At 40.7% G+C, this 17,018-nt stretch overlaps 1 protein-coding gene and 1 long non-coding RNA gene across 2 annotated transcripts in view; one reads left to right on the top strand and one right to left on the bottom strand.

Annotated features, from left to right (window-relative positions):
• Window positions 1-17,018, top strand: part of WWTR1 (WW domain containing transcription regulator 1) — a 129,630-nt gene that overhangs the window by 107,295 nt on the left and 5,317 nt on the right. The window contains exons 5-6 of the mRNA XM_077160757.1: window positions 13,087-13,220; window positions 14,662-14,774. Of these exons, the coding sequence (XP_077016872.1) occupies window positions 13,087-13,220; window positions 14,662-14,774 (247 nt within the window). The remainder of the gene's footprint in view (window positions 1-13,086; window positions 13,221-14,661; window positions 14,775-17,018) is intronic.
• LOC143684081 (uncharacterized) lies at window positions 5,713-8,942 on the bottom strand. Its single transcript, XR_013175840.1, has 3 exons — window positions 8,874-8,942; window positions 7,980-8,036; window positions 5,713-6,513 (listed from the first exon to the last, which is right to left on the bottom strand). It is a non-coding gene; the product is annotated as an uncharacterized LOC143684081 (long non-coding RNA).

The raw sequence follows: 17,018 nt of genomic DNA, 5'->3' as shown, positions 1-17,018 counted from the left end.
TAGAAGTATTAAAGGCCTGAAGTCTTAATCCATATCTCGTGAATAGACTCCAGTTTCTTCTCCCAGCATTTCATGTGAGCTGTCATTTAGAGGCAACCTATGGTTATAAAGACTAGCTATTTTAGCATGGGTGCCTTTGGCTTCCACTGATAATCTTTAGAAAGAGAGGAAGGAGAAAATGGAGGGAAAAGAGCATGTTCCGTTTATCAGTTGCTGCATAACAAACTATCCCAAAACTTAATGGCTTAAAAAAATAACCCTAGTATTATATCACGTGATTTAGTGGGTCAGGAATTTGGAGAGGGCTCAGCTGGGCTGTTCTTCTGCTCTGCGTGGCATCAACTGATGGTTCTTGGTGGTGTTCAGCTAGCAGGTGAACGGGTCTGGAGGGCCTGGGATGACTTCACTGAAATTTGTGGCACTATGGTGGGGCAGCTGGAAGACTGGGCTTAGCTGGGCCTGAAGCTTGGAACATCTGTACATGGTATCTCTTATGTGGCAGCCTCAGGGTAGTGGGACATATTATAGAGCAGCTCAAGTCTCCCAGAGAATGTTCCAAGAGATATGAAGTGGAAGCTGCCAGTTTCCAAGGTTCTGGCTCTGGAAACTGTCACAGAGTCACTTCTGCCATATTCTCTTCACCAAAGCTGTTACGAGAGCCCACCCAGATAGAAGCAAAGAGTAGAAGGGACATTACTACATGGAAGGGATGACAAAGAATCTGTAGCCATCTTTGATCCACAGTAAAGTGTGAGAAAGGATTGGAAGCAATTGAAGGGAGAATGAGAAAGGAAATGGTTTGTCTTAAGGACTCTGATAGAGTGCCCTGCAAAACTGTCTGGGTATTGGTCGGCTTGCCTTTTTGCCACACTTCATTCATTCATTTTTTTCAGCCAGTCAACAGAAGGCAGTTGTGTGTACACAGAGGGTCAGTGCTAAACTTCAAAAACTGATTACAAAAGAATCCTTGAAGGAACCTACAGTTTTTTTTCCCTGCTTCAATGGCTTGGTCTTACAGAAAAGCAGAATTCTTTTCTTCTGTATTGTGAAACTAATGTAGTCCATGTTTGCAGGTCTCATAAATTTTGCTGGCTACATTTTGGGGAGGAAACATCAGTTTATTGTTCTAATTCCTCAGACTTGTCTTTATGACTCACACGGCACAAGATACATATGTAGCTTCCTTTCACTGGTTTAAGAAAATAAGTGAACTGTTCCAGAGAGGGGAAACATTTTTTTTCTTTAGTTATGTCTAGGGCTTTCAAAAATATACATTGACTTCCATAAGTGAATAATGTATTTTTTATCAAATAAATTCTAGAGCATAAGTATCTATACTGTATGTGAAATACATGGTGAATTTCCCACCACGAGGGAAATGAATATAATTTGTGCTTTGTTATCCAGATGAACTTTCCTCCAAATTGGAAGAATACAACTTTATAATGTAACTACAGTTGTACTTTACCCTGAGGATTTATGTCTGAACTTTCCTGGTTATTTCAGAGTAACAGTTGTTTATATTGTTTTTCGATGTGCAGTGCAGGAAAAATTATATTATTGTTTTCTGTCTTTGGATAATAATTCTATTTGGAAAAATGTTTTTGTTTTATAATGTAGAGTAAATTGAACAGCATTATAGTAGAATTTATAAATGTTTTCTTTGTGTTTCATTTGAATACATTCTGATGAGTTTTTTTTCTTAACACATTCTGTAAAGAATGATTCGTTTCTCTGTTTCTGCCTCTTTGTGGGTTTCTCTTTCTTTCCCACCTCCTTCTTTCCCACAGAAAGTATTTCTGAAAAGGGGTGGGGGGAAATGGCCCAAATTGTTTCATTTATTCGAACTGTAGGTGCCTTTGAACCAGAGTGAAGTATGGATGGTTCGTATTACAGAAATTCCAAGTTCTTGCAATGCTGATCCCTAAAGGAACTCGGAGCATTTTGCTGCATCATAGTGTGCATTTCCACTGTAGAGGACAGCAGTGAGAAAACGCCATCCAGATTTTGCTAAGGAGAACAGCTCATGTAGTTCAGCTCTGTGTGTGTGTGTGTGTGTGTGTGTGTGTGTGTGTGTGTGTATGTGTGTAGTTAGGGAGAGGAGATGGAATGGATGATTGTGGTGTCTTATCTTCACTGTGGAGTGCAGGAAAAAGGTCTACATAGACTTTTTAATCGTGGAAGTTTTTTCCCCCACCCTGCTCCTAATTATCAAAGGTGTTATGGAAGGCCATACAATACATGGTGTTGGAGTGTTCCATGATAGTTCTCTGGGGAGTTTACCAAGATGCCTGATTATTCATGTGTGGATTATGTGTATCATCTTGGTGAGGTTTTTTTTTACTTCCTTCTTTTGATCATTTTTTGTCTCTCTGTACTTACACCTAAGCTAGGGCAGGGGCAGGGAAATGGGCTGGAAGTAAAAGTGATATTTGGACTACCTATTTAGCTGCCTTCCAGCACCACAATCTGTAGGGTTGTGGGAAATAGTGGGCCAAGTAAAGTTCGAAGATTTTCTCTCTACTTTTGTTTGCGCAGTCTCTCCCACTCCCACTTCCTGGGAAGTGAACGAGTCCCTGACCATCCTTTGTTCACTGGGCAGTTTGTAATCTGCCTGGCTTTCCACTTTGCTTACAGGAGAATCAGAGTTGCAGAGCCTGTTTTCTCCGGGCTCTTGCCTTCTAGGAGAGAGGTCACATTCTTTTCTTTTTCTCTGTAGTAGGAAGGGAGGTTGGCAAAATTTAGTAAATCGATGAATTATTCTCTAATGTTTTGGAAATCATCATTGCTCTTTCTCATGCTCAAGTGATAAGATGAGTATGAAAGATCCTTATAAGCTATTGTGTCATGTAAATAGGCAGTTTTGTTTCTTCTGCTTCTTCCTCTTCCTTCTACTGTGCCCTTTTTTCCTTTAGGGATATAGTCTGATGATATTGCAGTATGGATAAGACAATTCTTCAATCCTAATTGCACAATCTGATAAATGCTTAACAAGCCAAGGGCTTATGGGCTAACTTGTTGGCACCAAAATTGTGCCAGGATTTTAACAAAATGGATTTGAGGGAAATTTCATTACAAATCTGTTTAAGTAAAAGAAATTAGTAGCATATTACAATATGGTTTGGTAACCTCTTTCTTCCAATGTTGGGAAATCATTTATTCTGTATCAGTCATGGAGATTGTACTGTGACTTTGGATGTACCTATTCTAAGCTGCAGGGCTATCTGGAATCCTTTCTACACTAGGATTGGACATACATTTTAAAATTAAAAGCTTAAAAATTTTTTTTAATGAGTCACACAGGCCCACAATGACTATGGGATATTCTGCTGTTACAGCTTTGCATTCAATCCAGTATTTGTTCAGTATTGATTCTGATCGAAGGCTGTGGGTTCTCTGCCTGATGCACTGGGGTTTTGTAGAGAGACAGAGTTCATTGCTGAGCACAAAGCAAGAGATCAGATGGACTATCCACCTAAAAATCTTGTCTCCCTGAACTGCAGTAACTCTGATGGTTTTATAGTATCAAAAGAAGGACAGGTTTTAGGATAATGAGCACAATGGCTCGAGATGATGAGGTTAGAGGTGATCTAATTACTGAGCATGTGCAGACTGAGGACATGCTTAGTCACAGAATGCATGAGAAAATGGTAGCCTTAATATGATGATGGGCTTGATTTTTAGTGCTATAGTAAGGTATAGTTCACTTGTACTTTAAAGTTTAAGCTTCTGTGCATGTCAGCTGGGCTCGTTTTGGTTAGCTAGTCCTGCCTAGCAAAACAGTCTTGGAATTATTTGGGTGGGTTAGTTCTGGGCTGACTCAGCGCTCTCCATGAGTGACCATTAGGGACTGTCTTTAGCGATCATAAGACTAAAAGTTGAAAAGCAGGATAAGGGGGTACAAGTGAGGGTCGGTCACAAGGCTTGTACAATCACAAGATAAAGGCCCCATGATTATACAATCAGTATCAGAGATCAAGGCAGCTGGATGACAGTTGAGAAATTTCAGGTATTTCCCTCTGTCTATTCTAACATACTAGAAAGTAAAAAGAAATATCTTTATAATGATTCAGTAATCATAATCATTTCTTAAATCCTAACTTCACAGTTATAGTATCATAAGGGTCACCGTTGCAACTTTACCAAGTGAAATGAAAAATTGTAACCGGTAAGAAATGGAGAAACAGGCTGCTCAGTCCCTAGTTGGTCACCTAAAAGAATGATTCCTTGATAGGAAAACAAACGCATGGCTTTATTTCAGGAGAATATTTTGTCTTAATGCATATATTCACTTAAATATGAAGCTGTGGGGGCTTCTGCTTGGATTTTAACTCTGCAGACCTCCTATCAGCAACCAGGGCCTGAAAGCATGTCATGAGAGGGGTCTTTACTCTCTCTTGCCCCTTCTCAAGGGACCGTATTGGGTAAAAGAACATTATAATTCTCAAATACATGCAGCACGGCTTTTAGCCCCATCCTTTCCTTAATGCACCTTGTCAAAAAAAAAATGCCAACTGTGCTCAGCTTCTGGTTGCCAGGGCAACGGGGACAAGGCAGAAAGGTTTGGGCAGGAGGCGGTGGAATTCCTTCCGCAGGTCTCACACATGCCTGCTCAGCTGGCTGGTTGCTGCAGGGTCTGGCTGGCCCACGGACAAAGAGTTAATTTTATCACATGTAATAAAATGAATGACCCAGCTCTGCGTGGAGAGAAGCAGCTGGCTGCCAGCAGAGCTGGGGTGGGGGAAGCTTCTGAGGTCTATTTTTCATCCTGGGACAAATAACTCTCTAGAGAGGTTAAGAAGTGTCCTATCACAACAGGTTATGAAGCCTAAATGGCAGCTGTTTCATAAAGTCTTTCCTTTCAGAACTTGGGACGACAATTTAGTTCTTAGAACATCGTTTCATAGAATTCGGGTTGGAGGCCATTTTGCCCAACCCTTAGTCAATTATATACATCCCTCTGCAGTTGCTAAGTTCATTTCTTTCCATTTGTTTATTCACCAAATGCTCTAGGCACTAAATGTACAGCAATGAAAAGACAGATCTGGTTCCTACCTGCATAGAGTTTCCATTCTAGTGTTTTATTTGCTTGCATGTCCCATATTCTAATATGTCTAAGCATTCATTTGTTACTGAGAATTAATACCAGTTCTAGCCTTTTAAAAAGTACCCTTTCAAAAAATGTGGTTAACTGGTCATATTTCTTAAATGGAGAGTCATAAGTTTGCTCAAAGGAAAAGCAGTCTCTTATATGTGCTCTTAGTAAAATCACTGAGGTATGACAAAAGATTCTATTTCAAAATCCATTCAGCTTTTTTTTTAACTTTTTTTATTGTATAGTATAACATATATACAAAACAATGAAATAAAAAGCAATAGTTTTCAAATCACTCTTCAACAAGTGACAGATCTCAGAGTTTGTCATGGGCTACCATACAATCCTCTCAGATTTTCCTTCTAGCTGCTCCAGAATATAGGAAGCTAAAAGGCTTAAATATTTTATCATCGTAATCGAATTTTTTCTTTCTTTTTTGTGAACAATAACATATATACAAAAAAAAAAAAAGCAGTAAATTTCAAAGCACAGCACCACAATTAGTTTTAGAACATATTTCAGAGTGACATGGGTTACAGTTCCACAGTTTTAGGTTTTTACTTCTAGCTGCTCTAAGATACTGGAGACAAAAAGAGATATGAATTTAACGATTCAGAAATCATATTCATTGAGTCAGCGTTTTTTTAAGTGAAGAGAGAGAGCTGCCTAAATTATAATGCTTTCCCAAAAACATGATTCTAAAGTACAACAGAAACAGACTGGAATAGCACAAGATTGTTCTATATATCCTGAGTTAAAAGAGCAATAAACAGGTCATGGATAATAATTACGGATTCAACAAACGTCTTCCCCAAAGTGTCAGTTTCAGGTTTGTCCTTTTATAGTGACAGCCTGGCAGCTGAGCATGTTTGATGAATTACTTCAAATAGGGAGGTTCCAGGAAATGTGACAATGGATTTCTAGAATCCCTTGGCACAAAGTTTAAAAGAGAATTACTTGGGGAGTTCATTTTGTTTTGTTTTGCTTTGTTTTTCTATAAAGAAGGTAAATATTTCAACGTTCTACCTCTGAAGTCCCTCAGGGTTTTGGCAGAAAGAGCAACTTCTCTGCACCAGCATAACTATTTTAATGTTAGGATTTTGAAATATTTTCTTTATTTTTCTTTTCATTTGTTACCCCACCCTTTGTAATTAAAACAATCCAACCTTCCATTTTTGTGGAATCCTTTCTTTTCTCCATACACATTTAAAACAAGCAGAACACTTTCAGAAGAGGTTATTGTCATTCGTTACCCTTTGAAGTACATTCCAGTGAGGGCAGGAGCTGGCTGGTAGGAGGTGTTCCCTCAGCCAAGGACAGGCAGGGCTGCAGGATGCTTTCAACTGCTGTTTTTTTTTTTCTCACCTCCTCTGTTGATTTTGATTTATTCCCCAGTCAAGCTGCAGGCCAACGGGGAGCTGAAAGAAAAGGAGGTTTGAGGTATGCATCCAAGGACACCTTCAGTCTATAAATCGGCATTTGTCTTTCACATCCCTCATCCTTACAGCTATTTTACACATCACTCCCTTCCCCAGCTTTAGGAGAGCGCTTTTTTTTTTTAAGCCCACATGTTAATTATTCCTTTCAGAGAACTAGATGGTCTAACCACAAAGTCCAAAAGAGATTCTTAAGCCCTTATTTTGCAACAGTTTTTCCACCCCCAACTTGGATGTAGAGGAAAAAATAAAGTTGTGGTAGGGGAGGGGAGGGGTGGGGTGACCAGGGGCAGCTTTCCAAATCTTTCTGAAACCAGCCATTAAAATATGAACTTGTGACTTTGCTTGATGTGTTGTGAATTCCCAGGACACTAGCTCCACCCATATATGTTGAAGAGGGTCACAGAACATGTTCGGTTCAATCTCTTTCCCAATTCAGGGAGGAAAACTATGTTCAGGACAGTTAAACAGGTCAGATCATTAAATCCTCCTCTAAACTGTCTGAGGTAAAGGGGTTGGTATTCCTGTTTTATGGCTGGGAAAACAGACGCAGAGAAATGAAGTAACTATAACTTGGCCAAGTCCGACAGTTAGTAGGTGAAAATTTGAGGTCTGCCAACTTCAAGCCTCATCTCTCCTCTCTCTGCAACAATGTCATTGTGTGGTGACTACAAGAAGAGACTCTGAAGCCAGGCTGGCTCCACCAGTTATTAGCAGTAGGATCCTGGGCAAGTTGATTGAACTTTCTGTGCCTCATTTTCCTCATCTATAAAATACAGACAATTGGGTCGCCATGAGGTAAAACACTTCATAGGCTATAAACTAAGTTAATTATCTTGGCCTCCCAAAATATCTAACATTGTCAGTAGCTCATTTTATTGATTGCCCCGATGTGCCAAGTTCTTTATAAATATTCTTTCTGCTTTTTATAACAGCCCAGCAAGATAGACCTTTTTAGCCACCTTTTGTTTTCAGATGAACAAACAGTTGAGAAAGGTTGAGAATTCAGTATAAGACATCACAGCTAGGCAGTGGCTCGGCTGGGATTTGAACCCCAAATTCCAAAGGCAGTCTTTCTGCTGTGCCAGGGTGCCTTTCCTGTGCTATGTCCTATGTGTCCAATATCAACCCACGAGGACCACTTGAGGGTGCCAAGGGGCAGAAGCCCAGAAAATTGAGAAGCAGCCAGTAGTCACGATGAACAGACTACTAACTAGAAGGCTCTTCATCTACCCAGATCTTTCTCAAATCTGGGCTAGAAGGGAACTTCCTTCTTCCATGCGACAGTCCATTTGTGCTCCGAGAGCCTTGGTTTGCTCAAGTCTACTCAGCTGGTTCAGCCATCCCCTGCTTCTTCTTCATAGGACATGGCCTCCTGACCCCTCCCCACCCAGCTTTTTCTCTTTTGACCACTCTTTGTAAAGACTGTGGAAAAGTGTTGAACAGACCTGGATGTAGTCTTGCACTTGAAGGTTGACTGAAGGCATGGAGGTCAGTTGGAATATCTAGAGAAGCAACAATAACCCGCTTCTCAAGATGGAAAAGAAGTTTGGTGCATGAGAGGCACTGGGTATTTAGAATCCACAAGACTGGGTCCTCATACATCATTATTTGTAATCTCTCTCTCTCTCTCTAGACCACCCCATAAGGGCAGGGATCTCTGTCTTGTTCATTGCTGCATTATCCTTGCCATTTAGATCAGTACCTGGCACCTGGTACTACTGCTCAACAGCATGCTTCAAAATAAATATGAATGGGGTGCAAGGGTAGTTCAGTGGTTCAATTCTCACTTGCCATGTGGGAGACCCAGGTTCAATTCTCAGCCCATGCACTTCCCAGACAAGCAAACAAAAAAATCAGCAAATGGGGCTGTAACAATGGGATATTCACATAGAAAAAGAATGAAATATGACCCCCCACAGGTGGCATACAAAACAAGCAAACAAAATGTCAAAAATATATGAATGAATGAACGGTTGTAGTGCTGCAGGAGACAGCAGCTTAGATTTTGAGCTTGGATATGTGGTGATGGCATTAAAAGAAAAACCAAAGTTAAGAGGAAGAACTGCTCTGGGGACAGAAGTGGCATGCGGCCTCGGATGTGTTTGGGCTTCAAACACCGGATGAACACGTTTGTTTAGGAATTTAGGGCTGGGAGAGGGAATTTAGGTCTTGCTGTGATTGTGGTAGTCACGGAAGGCATCCTGAAGTGCTTTCAGGATGGCTAAGATATGGAGAGCTGAAGAGAGGCCCCAAGGACCGAGGCGTCTAGAAAGCTTAAGATTAGTGAGGGGGATGAGGAGGATGGGAGTGGAGTGGGGAGGGGGAAGATGTGACTAGACCTGTATGATTGCAGCGCAGGTGAGAAATGAGGGGACAAACTAAGGAACGTGGGTGTTCCGGTCTGCTTAGCGCGTCTGGTCACTTAGCACTTCCAGGTCGCATAGCACTTCCGGGACGCGTAGCACTTCCGGGACGCGTAGCCCTTCTCGTGGGGCTGCCACGAGTCGGAGAGTATGGAGAGTAGTCGGAGGAGCTGAGTCATGCCCTGGGTCTGCCCCAGCCAGCTGTCACCCCTCTCAGCTTCCTCAGCCCCATCTTTTGTCTTTGCCCCAGCTGTTTGAATTCCATCAGTCTTGACGGCTGCTTCTTGGTCAAACTGAAGTCAGGTGTCTGCCTTTCATTTCTGCCTGCGCAAGGGCAGCAGGTGTCATCTAACCGTCTGGGGTCTAATTTTAGCTTTTAAAACCCTATATTTAGCTTTAAAGATCTCAAAACAAAAAACAAGCCAAAAAAAAAAAAAAAAAAAGCAACTTCCTTGTTTGGATGGGGACGTGTTGGGAAGTTAGCCCTTTTGTTTTGAGACCTTGGGTTTTGTGCTGCTTTTTTCTCCTTCAGTTAATGAGCAGAAACAGAAAAATATATCTGTTCAATAAAATGTTAATTTCTTTCAAGTGCTAAGTGAAAGGAAACTTCTCACCTTTCTCCATTTGTATTTAAAACTGATCTCATGTTATACAGAAAGCATTTACAAACCTCTTCTTGGTAGCAGAAACATTTGTTCTTTTAGCTTTGCTTACCTACAGGTGGATTTTACCCTTAGGTTTAAACCTTCCGAGGTGAAAGTTAAGCAGGAAGAAATTCTTCCCCATTCAGATGGCTCAGTTCCATGAGATTAATGTGATTCTTAAATTTAGTTGGCTTACTTTGGGTTCTGCTTTTGTTTTTTTGGAGAATGGAATACAGAACTTGAGATTATAATAAGTTAATATTTACTAAGTGGTCCGTATGCCAGGCACTGCTCTAAGTGCCTTAAGTGTGGTGCCCCACTTATTGTCACATCGGTGTTGCTCTTTACAAATGAGGAAGTTGAGAACAGAGGGTAACTGACTTGATAGGAGATGCAGGGTCAGGGTTCAAATCCAAGCAGTCTCGCCAGGGAATCGTTGCCTTGACTGCTCTCCTCCCATCTTTTGTGTTAAGAGCAGGGAAGAGTCCAGTGGGACCAGTGGAATTTGCATCTGGGTAGTTGGGATGTGTACAACAGGCTATTATTTCACTCATATTTGTGGTCAGAGGTGAAAATTGAAAATTCTTAGTTTTTTTTTTTCTTGTGTTACTAACCACGTTAAAAATATTTCCATTTTAATTCCAGTAATTTTTTTAAATGTATTCATCAATCACTCTGTTGAGCACCTACCATATCCCTAGCACTGCTGTAGGTAGCAAGGATACAGGAATGAGCAAAGCAACCAAGGATTCTGTTGGGGAAGATAGACAGTAAATGCATAAGTTGTTGCGAAGCAAATTTGTGCAGGGTAAGCGACAGAAAATGACAGGGGTGAAGCTGTTGTAGTCGGGGACTGTAAAGGACCATCTCTGGGGAGATGAATGAAGGCAGGAGAAAGGCAGCATGTGAAGAAATAAGCTTTGGGAAGAGCCGAGGAGTGCATCCCAGGCAGAAGGAGCAGCAGGGTCAGGGGCCCAGACATGAAGGTGCAGCAAGGAAATGAGGAAACCTGGGGGACGGGAGTAAGATGGGGAATGCTTCAGAGCTGAGGGAGGAGAAGTGGGCAGGGCTGCCTGTTGGGGCTCGGTGGGCCACCATGAGGACCTACCTCATGGGTAAAGGATGCAGGTGGGTTTGGAGTAGGGGACCACATGATTTTCACTTTGGCTTCAGTGTGGCATGGCTTGTGTGACCCAAGAATAATCCTGGAAGAGTTACTTTCTAACTTGAACAAAACTAATTTATTCTCACTTACCTAAGAGTCATTTGAAGGTGGAAAATGATACTGTGAGTCCTCTACAAGGCAGGACGTTGCATTTCTTTTTATGATGACATGATGGTCAGGTTCTTCAAATCATTAGGAGAACCACCTTGATGCCGAAGAGTGGAACTTCAGTTTATCTTTTCTTTAAAATCTTAGCGACAAATGTGAAATGGCAAAGTGAAACATTTTCTCCAATTCAGTGTAAGTTCTTCCAGCTTCCATGATTATAAGTAGTCCTTTTTGAATTTTATTTGTATATTTAGCCACATGCAAGCATTATTTTAAAGTCTGTATTGTATCAGGTTGAAATATGCTAGGAATAAATTAAATGAAGAGGAAAATTTAGAACAAATGTTTTATATCTAGTTTCTAATTTTTTTTTACAATTGAATTATTTTGTTTTCATAGTATGTCATTACAGATGACAAACAGTTCACATATATTACATATGTATTTATTTTTTTATTCCATGTTGGCCCAGAAATGAGTCTTATCATAATTAAATTCAGATCACCTGGATGTCACAAATTCATCCAGTTTTCTCAATATGTATCATGGTAAAATTTTGTCAAATATAAAGAAATAAAGCCATCTCATCAACTTCTGTGGTTAAAAAAGGGTACTTGTTTAAGAATAAATCCCCATATTTATCCAGAATGGTTGGTAAATGGAATATTCTAACTGAGGTTAATTTTGGGGGTAATAAGGTCACCATTCCCAGGATTCTTGCAGTTACAGTTATAAAAAAAAGAATGAGAAATTATGTCATTGAGGAGATGTTTTCAAACTGTGTTTTGGGTCAGGGTATGTGAATGTGCATGGAGGGTTGGGACTGGTGGGCTGTAGGCTTCTGCTAGCATCAGTCAGATACGTCTCATGGTTCTACAGGTAAGTGCAGTCTGGAAAACAAGGTTTTGAGAACACGCTCCCAGCATTTAAAAAAAGTTCATTAAAAATAATTTGATTTTTCCAGATTATTTAAGAGAAGGTACTTCCAAAATTTGGGTTATAGACTAAAATCCCCGTTTTAAAAATCTCCATTATTTTATTTTTTTATGGATTACTGAATAAAATTAAAATTAGTTAAATATTCTGATTGTTTGCAATCTGGATGCACAGAAGTGAACTAGAGGCCCTAGTTAGGGTTAGGGTATTTATTTCCAAATAAGTTAACAAAGCAGTTTCTTATCAGCTGGGTCTCTCAGCATTTGTAAGAATCACGCTACCAAGCTCCTAGTAACAGTGCAATGAACTTTAGTAACCGAAAGTTTTTATAGCTGATGACTTCACTAGGACTTGTCTAGACAGCAGTCACTCTCTAAAATCATGGCCTGTTAGGGCTGGAAGAGATCTAACAAAGATACTGTTACTTAGATGGCGTAAATGTTCTGTTTCCATTGTATCCAAGGTTTTGGGGTTTGAGGAATGGCGAGACCAGTGATTTCAGCATGAAAAGTGGAAAACTGATAGGCATAAATATGGAGAAGGGCCTGCCTTTGGGTTTGGATGCAAGTATAAACATAGAAAAATATTCTTTGGAAAGACAGAGCAGCGAAGTTGAAAGGAATTTGATGTCTGGTCGTGTTTGTCTAAATGGGAAGGAGTGTCCTGGAGGTTACACCTAGTGAAAGTAATTACAGTCAACGAGTTCCTATCCTTTGCATTGACTCTCCTTAGCAAAGTAATGATAGCTTTTTAAAAAAATAATGCTGGCATTATATATTCCTTCCTAATGAAATCCATGTGCCATCCACAGTTGATCCTCATTGGGATTTGGATTGTAGCTGTGTGGTTTCCCAGCCTTCGACCATTTTCGTTACGCAACAGAACTAATTAATTAAATAGAAAGACTGATTGACAAACAAGCATTTTAACTGGTTGTTTTGCGCTCCTGCCTATTGACATAAAACTGCTGGATGTGATTTCATATAAAACCTGAGCTCCGTAGTTCCACGACTTTCCTGGCAAAGACCAGAAGGTACCAGAGAGTCCAGGGGAGTCTGATTGCTCTGAAGTGAATGATTTCAATGTGTTCTAAATTGTGCCCTGAGGTCAGGTATCAGTTGCACTCCTCGGGACCTTTGTGAACGTGGGAAAGTGATCTGCGCCCGTAAGACTTTCTTCAGAGAAGGAATCCTCGTGATTTTCCGACTATTTTGACTTACTGGCAAAAAAAATACGAATTGCTTTGTATTTGCTTGGGGGAAAGTTTTCTTGTGAAGTCCACTTTGCTCAATTGCTGTGACAACTCGCTCACCCCCTGACTGTCCGCTTTGTGTAGGAAGCTGCCCTCTGCAGACAGCTCCCCATGGAAGCGGAGACCCTGGGCCCTGTGCAGGCTGCGGTCCACCCGCCCGCCGTGACTGCTGACATGAGGTCCGTCACCAACAATGGCTCAGACCCCTTCCTTAATGGGTACGTGAAGGCTGGGGGGGGGGGGCACTCGTGTTGCTCTCTCTGTTTTGTGGTCCACGGGTCTTTGTTTAGGTTGGGAAATGGTAGCAAGCTGGGTGAATAGGACGAGGGTGGGGGGAGAGGAAGTGGGAGGAGATGGAAGAGAAAAGAAGAGCAGCGAAAGTAATCTGCTTTTCCTAAAGTCTCACATTCAAAAATTGTGTGTATGACATAGAGAAACTGCTAATCAAAAAATCGAAAATGGAGGTGAATCTATAATTTAAATAGAATAGTATTGTCGGGAAATTATTTGGAAGAATCTTGCAGGTTTATGTAGCCAGCAGCGGGACAGGGAGAGTCACATGGCAAACAGAAACAAAACAATTAAGAGATGATATTTATGGTAAATCTGAATGAGATCTCTACTTTAGTTAATAGTATCATATAAAGCCACTTTCCTGGTTTTGATAATTGTACCTTGGTTATGTAATATGTTCTCATGGAGGGAAGTGGGTAAAGGGTATATAGGAACTCTCTGTACTTTTTTTTGCAACTTCTTTATGAATCTAAAATTATTTCAAAATAAAAAAAAATTAATAAAATAAAAGATAATTTTTTAAAAGTTGAATCATGAGCAGAAGGGAAAGAAAAGTTAGCTAGAAATATCTATGAGTAGAAATAGTCAACTTTTGTAGCCTTCTAAACCTAAATAAAGGACAATGCTTTATTTCTTATGTCTTTTCTGCCTCTGTGCAGGCTGCTGGCGAACAAAAACCTACAATTATGACAAGTTATTAAAATAGAGATAAAGAGAAAGAAAGATGAAAGCAAACAGTAATCAAAAAATTAAGGAATGTGCTTTTCAAATTATTTTTTAACACTGCAAGTGTATAGAAAAGTATAAAGGATAATGTAAGGGTTACCCATTTACCCACCACCCCTATTTGCCATCTTCCCGTATGATTTTATTTAGTTAAATAAATAAAATGTTATAAATAATATTTGAACCCCATCCACACCACCACTGAAATTCCACCTCATTCCCTTTCCGTGGTAGCCACAATCCTGAAATTGGCCTGTGTCCCTCAAAAATATTTTTATTCTTCATACTGCCTATTTATGTGTGTACCCATGAGCGATGTTCAATGTTGTTTTCTGTTGTATTTTAACTTCTACCTAAGTGGTATCATATGTGCAGAACAGCGTTCAGATTGTTATTTTGAGAGGAAATCAGTGTTCACTTCCCATGACCAGCCACTTGTGCTCTCAACTTATTATTGTCATTGATATTGGGATGAATGTTTCGAGGTGTAAAGGGGGTGCAGAGTCTGCTTCCCCTTCGTTACCGGAAAGTTGCACCGAATGGCCGAATTCCTTTAGTTTAGGGTGTTACTGACTGTCTCTTAATGTTGAAATTCCTTCAGTGGACTCACACTGAAGTCTCCATCTTTTTGCTCTCCAGAGGACCCTATCATTCGAGGGAGCAGAGCACCGACAGCGGCCTGGGGTTGGGGTGCTACAGCGTCCCGACAACCCCAGAAGACTTCCTCAGCAACGTGGATGAGATGGACACAGGTGGAAACAAAGGCTGCGAGTAGCTGTAGTGCGCTTGTGTTTTCCAGTTGTCTCTTCAGAAACCTCAAAGTTAAAATCCAACCAGAATATCTAAATCTCAATGACATAAAATGATAAATAAAAAAAGCCCCCCAACTTCAGAGCACAGCTATGAAACACCAGTCCTTTCCCCATAGTTTATACAAATGTAGTTGCCCATATAATACGGGATTTTAAATTCTATTCTTTAAAAAACTCAGTCTTATTTCATCTAGTCCCTTTCTCACAGTCACGTTAACATACCAGTGTCAGTTCTACCACCCTTCTTCCATATTTGTACTTTTCTAGTGTTTGGTTATAATATATAAGCCCTTCTGCTCTTAAGAAATGCTGTGGGTATATAGATCTGCCAGTGTGCATATTTTTCATGACATTCACTGTATTTGGGAAGCAAATGGGCATTTGGAAAGTTAAGCGACTCAGAGGATGCCGGGTTGTGGGCTCCAGGTTTCAGTATGACAATCATGTCCTCCCTTGACAATTAAAAGGAGGAGAGCCAGAGTGCCTTCTCCCCAGTCCACAGCCTGCACATCCCTCAGGCCAGGCCCAGCAGGTATCTCGGGTTACTTCTCCTTTTCCCGTGTTCTCAAGCAGAGAGACCTCCAATTTCAAAAACATTTGAAATTGTTTTTTAGTTTCAAATTTAGTATTACTAGCCTAAGCTAGCCTTAATCATGAAAGTCATAAGCTCTCGGAAGATACTCTAGAGCCCAAGGTAAATGACAGCTGCAGTGCAGACTCGTTTCTCCTCCATGGTCACCGATGCTAGAAAATTGATTGTTCTTTGACAAAAATCAAAAAAATCTATTTCCCCAATGCAATCGTCCATAGTGCCTGTATTTGTTACACTCTGCCCCAGATGACCCCTGCTCGTGCTCTGAATCTGTACCACTGGTGAGACCCAAAGGGCAAACTGTGAGGCACCTTACAAGTGCAGAAACGTTGGGAGCAGCTGAGCTGGGGCTCACGATGAGCCATCATCTGGTGTTTAGAGGATTGTACAGACTGTCCTGTGACAAGTCACACGGGCTTGGTTTGAACTGTTTGTTTTGCTATTCTTCAATTTATTACTTCAGGTTCCTCCCTCCAGCCCTCCCTCTCTTTCTTCTTCTCTCTATTTTTTTGGTGTGAGGTTTATTTTACTCTCTTAGCCTGAAGAAGTAACCCTTTCTTATGTTTAATAATCATTTACTTTCATCTTTTAAACACTGGAGAGCCAGTGAGGCTAAAAACCAAAGTTGGAAAAGAAGAAACTTTGGAGATCTAAATCTAACTTGGCATTAAAAAAAAAGATGGATTCTAGTCTCATATTTTTTTAAATGACCTTGCATAGGTAAATAGGGAGTGTGTTGGAGTTGTAATGTGGAATTAATTGGTGTCCTGAAAAGAACATACTATTTGCAGACAGGCAGACCTGAGCTCGAATCCTTCTCCTCCCCTTCCTGGCAGGGACTTTGGTTAAGTTTAGTTAGCCTCCCTGGGCCTTGGACTTCTCCAAAGGGGAGAGACACGTGTTCACTTCATAGAGTAATGTGGTATCTTGAGCTCACAGTACTTGGCAAAAAGTTCTCTTCTTCTCCTCCTAAGTAGGCAGGAGTAATGTACAAAGTGACCTTGATAAATGTCACGGTTCCAAGGTAACCTGGTGGAGTGGGTGGCAGCTCATTGTGTTCAGGGTCACCTGTGTGACATCCCCCGAGGAAGAGGGCACAAGGGGAAACAGGTAACAAGGTACAATAACAAGATGAGGAAAAGCTGGGGACCGAATGGGTGAGCAGTCACTGTGTGGCTGGAGAAGAACCATTAGGCTCACCGACCACACGCCCATCACGCGCCGAAGGTTGAATGAGCCAGGGAGCATTTACTTTGCAAAATACGCATGGAAACGACAGCTGGACTTGGTGCAAGGATAGAATAAAGGAATAGCATGAGTGAAAGCTGGGAAATCATCCATCCCTCCAGAATACCCTACGTTAATCACACCCTTTTTAAAAGTTGCCTGGTTTTTGTCTCTCCTGCTTTTTTTTTTTTTTTTAGGAATGTGGATAAAACTGCAAAGACCAAAAAGATTACTTTGAGATTGCCAAGTTGCTCCAAAGAGAGATGTTTTGAGGTTGTTAATCTTCACCAAGAAGCATAATTAGTTTCCTTATTGTTTCCATGTTTAAGAAGAAAGAATTAGAAGAATTCTTTAAAATAGAGATT

The sequence above is a fragment of the Tamandua tetradactyla genome, chromosome 5 (genome assembly GCF_023851605.1).
Source record: "Tamandua tetradactyla isolate mTamTet1 chromosome 5, mTamTet1.pri, whole genome shotgun sequence".
Taxonomy (NCBI): domain Eukaryota; kingdom Metazoa; phylum Chordata; class Mammalia; order Pilosa; family Myrmecophagidae; genus Tamandua; species Tamandua tetradactyla.
The sequence above is the reverse complement of the archived record's forward strand: the minus strand, read 5'-3'. Positions and strand labels throughout refer to the sequence as shown.